At 47.8% G+C, this 4598-nt stretch overlaps 1 protein-coding gene across 1 annotated transcript; it reads left to right on the top strand.

Moving 5' to 3' along the window:
* Window positions 1–235: 235 nt before the first annotated feature.
* C24H20orf202 (chromosome 24 C20orf202 homolog) lies at window positions 236–3936 on the top strand. Its single transcript, XM_023549914.2, has 2 exons — window positions 236–356; window positions 3654–3936. Exons 1-2 carry the CDS (start codon window positions 291–293, stop codon window positions 3885–3887), a joined length of 300 nt encoding a protein of 99 aa, XP_023405682.2. The 5' UTR covers window positions 236–290; the 3' UTR covers window positions 3888–3936.
* Window positions 3937–4598: the final 662 nt, after the last annotated feature.

Here is a 4598-nt window from a genome sequence, read left to right as displayed (position 1 = left end):
GGAGCAGCTAGTGGATTCGAACTGCTGATCTTTTGGTTAGCAGCCATAGCTCTTAAGCACTGTGTCACCAAGGCTCTGCTCAGAGCACTGAAGCCCTAAAAAAAATTAAAAAATTAAAAAAAAAAACCTAGATTTTCCAATGTGAGCCACTTCCTGCCCTCATTAGCTCCATTCTCAGTGACTTGGCCAGACCCTGCTCTCAGCCTGAAGGAAGTGGGGAACTGTAGAAGTCAAAAGTCCATCACGCACAGGCCCAGGTCAGCGTCAAGGTCTCTACCAAGGACACTGGGATGGAAATAGCAGAAGAGCCCACCACAAATCTCGGACAGACCCTGGAGTGGCTGAGAAAGGAACTGGTAAGGCTTTGCATTTCTTTCTACCTATAGCCCCCACCCCATATTTTCCAAGCTCCCTGGACTCCCCTCACCAGGTACCCCGTTGGCTGGGGCAGAGTCTTCAGGCTGGGGTGTGGCCCCTGCAGACACCTCTCTGGGACCAGCCATGCTGCACAATCGCAGTCTCAGGTGCTGGGATAAGTAGGTCGTGGCCTACATAGGAGACAGCAGGTGAAGTGCTGGCCAGACTGGTTTTGGAATTACACTGAATTCTTGGGTATGAGCCCAGCTCTGCTGCTGTGTGGCATCCAGTGAGGCGTTTTCTCTCTGAGCCTCAGTTCCCTTATAGAATGGGAATGACAATAGTACCAACATCATAGGGGTTACAGTAAAGATTCAGCAAGGAGACATGTATAATTCACTCACCGTATGCTCAGAACATCCATGTTGACTATTCCATTGTGACCCAGGTGGACATGGAGTATACCTGCTGCTCAGCCCACATCCTTTAGAAAGCAGAGGCTCAGACAAAGATTGGAGTCCCTGCCTGGGTGGTGCAAATGGTTAACACGCTTAGCTGTTAACTGAAATGTTGGCAGTTTAAGTTCACCCAGAGGCACCTCGGAAGAAAGGCCTGGTGATCTCCTTCCAAAACATCAGCCATTGAAAATCCTATGGAGCATAGTTCTACTCTGACACATGTGGGGTCTCCATGAGTCGAAATCAACTCGAAAGCAACTGGTTTATGCTTGAAGCATCCGTATTGACTATTCCCATGCTGACCCAGGTAGGCATGGAGTATATCCACTGTCTTAGCCTGGGCCCTCTGGAAAGCAGAGGCTGGGACAAGGATTAAGGTACCAACAACTGTTTGGAGGTGCAAACAGTGGTGAGAGTGAGGGAAATGGGGACTCGAGACAAAGGTCAGTGCTGTGTGGGGCTATGAATTATGTTAGTGAGTTGGCTATCATTTCAGAAGGAGCCTTGCCGAGGCCCAGCAGGTGTCCCAGCAGGCTGGCCTACTTGGCTGCATTTCTCTGCAGGGATTGAAAGAGGAACTGTACCTTAGGGGAGAGAGAAAGGAGAGGAAACTTATCTGCCCAGCTTGCTCCCGTCTTCCATTTCCTGTTGGTAAAGAGCCACCCCCAAGGTAGAGGGGTACCCCAAAGTACATGGAGCACCAACCAAGAGAGAGAAGGAAGCAACTCAGGGAACCTCAGGAGGCCCTCAAGGTTTATATCCCAAGAGGCCAGCTTCTCTTTCTATAGAGGGACAGAGAATTGAGGGGACGTGACCCCAGGGACTCTATCTGGGTTGCCAAGTAACAGGCCAGCTGGGACCCAACCCTGTCTTCACCCCATGGGAGGGGCTGGCCCAACAGGGCTTCTCACTGGACCAGGAGATTCCTGCCTCCAGCCGCAGGGACTGCAGCTTCCCACAGGCTTCAGGCATCCAGATGCCAGGCAGCTGACCTTCCTATGCTCCCCTAAACAGTGGGCATCTAAGTTGAGGCTGACCCCAAAGTGCTGACTTCCCCACTGATAAAGCACCTTTGTCTTTTACCATAAAGGTAGAGCAAGGTGGAGGAAAACTTCCAGAAGCACCGCTGCCCAGGCCCAAGCATCTCCCGCCATGTAATACTAAGAAAGGGGGAGTCTTGCATCTCCTCTTGCTGATGCCTGGCTGGTAAACTTTCCCAGTCAAGCTTGGTTTTAACCCCTATCATATGTGGTGATACCTGGCTCCATCAATCAAGCTTGGTTTTAACCCCTATCACATGGAGTGATACCTGGCTCCATAAGGGCCTCTCTGGAACCCACCCAAGAAGCCCCACTTGACTTATCAGGGGAGGACCAGCCCTGAACAGTCACTCCATGAAGCAGGAGTGACAATCACTGACACCAATGACTAGCACGCTCCACAGTCCGGTCCTCTCCCCCCTTTCCCAGGATCGTGTCAGCCCCAAATTCCTGATTGGGTCTAAAAACGGGGAGAGGGCTGCAGTGATCACAAGACAAACCAGCCTGATGACTAAGTGCCAACTCATTCAGAAGGAGGACAGAGCTAAGTGTCGTGGAGCATGACCAAACAGCACCCAGAGCCCACCCACCTCAGGACTTCTTGGCTTGTGATACAAGGCTCTTAAAAATTACAGAGGACACCAAAACACTTTCGTTTGTGTGAGTTATATTTATCAATAATGACCAAATTAGAAATCAATGCTGAGTGATTTTAAATCTTTATTTGTTAATGCTTCTAAAATAACAATAAACTCATTGCATGGTACTAAAGTAATATTTTTATTGAAATATGTATCTTATTAAAATAACTATATTTTCCAAGGAAACATTAGTGAGAAGAGTGGCATTGTTTTACATTGCTGCAAATCTCTTCAGTGTTTCCCTTAATAGAAGGCAGCTGGAGTCTCAAATCTGCTGTTGAATTCAATCTGTTGTGATATCACACATCATGTAGCTTCATATACTTACATGAAAATGAAAGTCAAAAGGGCCAATAATCTCTTAGTATAGTTATGAAAATAGTTTTGACCTCATGGAACCCCTGAAAGGGTTTTTAGGACCTGAGGGTTCCCCGAACCACATGTTGGGAACCACAGTCCTAAAGGGTTCCTATCTGCCTCCAGGGTTTTCTCCACTTAGTTTTAATCTGAAGCCTCATTGTTAATTGCTGTCAAATGGGCTTTGACTCATGGCACCTTGTGTATAACAGAATGAAACATTGCCCACCACCTGCCTGTCAGTTTGTCATACTGTGGTGGCATGCATGTTACTGCGATGCTGGAAGCTATGCCACTGGTATTTCAAATGCCCGTAGGGTCTCCCCTGGTGAACAGGTTTTAGCAGAGCTTCCAGACTAAGACAGACTAGGAAGAAAGGCCTGGCAATCTACTTTTGAAAATTAGCCAATGAAAAACTTATGCATCACAATAGACCATTCTGTCACCTTAAGAATACTTGTTTGTTATATTGAAGATTAAAGGATATAGTGGAGTTGTAAATAAGAATAATAACATTTAATAAAATGATGAAGAAGATAATCACAAGTCTTGGTAACTCAGCACATCATATTTTAGAAAGTGTTTTCCAGTAGAATAATTTGTTCAGTTCTCATAAGGGCCTTGCAAGGTAAGTGGTTTGCTTCCCACTTTGCAGACAAAGAAAAGGAGGTGTTAGTAGACAAGGCTTCCCCAAGGTTGTACAGCTCACAAGTGGGCATCCAATGGGACAGTGACAGGAATGTGTTTATGGGGAACATACAGTGCTCTGCACTCCCTAATGGCCTTGTTCTTCCTCCTAGTCTGAGATGCAGATCCAAGACCAGAGACTCCTGCTCACGCTGAGGCATCTCCACAGTGTCCTGGAGGAGCTGCGCGCTGAGCGTGCCCACTGGGAGGATGCCAGGTCCAGCGGGGGGTCCTCCCCTATCAGAGCTCGAGCAGGCTCTGAAGGCAGGGGCCACCAGCCTGTCTCCTTGAGGGGGCTGGCCTACCTCCTCCAAGGAGAAGACAGTAGACGCAGCTCCCTTCCTTAATTGGCCAAAGATGACACTGTGCTTGAATCCTCCCTCCACTAGTCTAGACTTCAAACATGATATTGTAGGGGGAGAGCACTGGAGCGGGAGTCAGAAGACCAGGGCTCTGGGTTCCCCTCTGTCCTTAACCACTGTGTGTCCCCAGATCTGTCACTCAACTCCTCTGTGTCTGGTTCCTCTCTGTCACTTCCCAGGGCTTTTGATGAAGCACAGATATGACATTGGGTGTAAATATGCTCTGAAAATACAAAGATTTATATGGTTTATGGCAAGCACTATGGAGGTGATCCCCTCCTTGGAAATTTTTCACAAGGCAATCATTAAAACAAATAAAGAATTCTATGTGTGAGGATGTTTATTGAGTGTTGCCATGGTGAAAACTCAGAACCCCATGTAGTGACTTGGTGGCTGTTTTCTGTCTTCCCAGCAGCCTTCCCATCCCCCTTTATTTGGTAACAATATACCCTGTCACTACCGTGGCCATAGAATGGGCATGTGTTCAGGCTTGGCTAATTATAATTTATGGTCACCCTAACAGCATGATTGGCCCAATGGGTGGGCAGGTGCCGATCACACTCCTTCCCTGGAATTGTTATCAGGATGCTCTTTCTATTGTTATTGCAAAGCTGGAGGTGCCACTGGGCATGAGCCCTGCCAGGTGAAGAAGACCTGTCTGCAGTGGGAAAGGAAGAGGCTAACCTTCAGGGGGAA

Source organism: Loxodonta africana, chromosome 24 (genome assembly GCF_030014295.1).
Source record: "Loxodonta africana isolate mLoxAfr1 chromosome 24, mLoxAfr1.hap2, whole genome shotgun sequence".
NCBI classification, from domain to species: Eukaryota; Metazoa; Chordata; class Mammalia; order Proboscidea; family Elephantidae; genus Loxodonta; species Loxodonta africana.
This window is presented reverse-complemented; position numbering and strand designations above follow the sequence as displayed.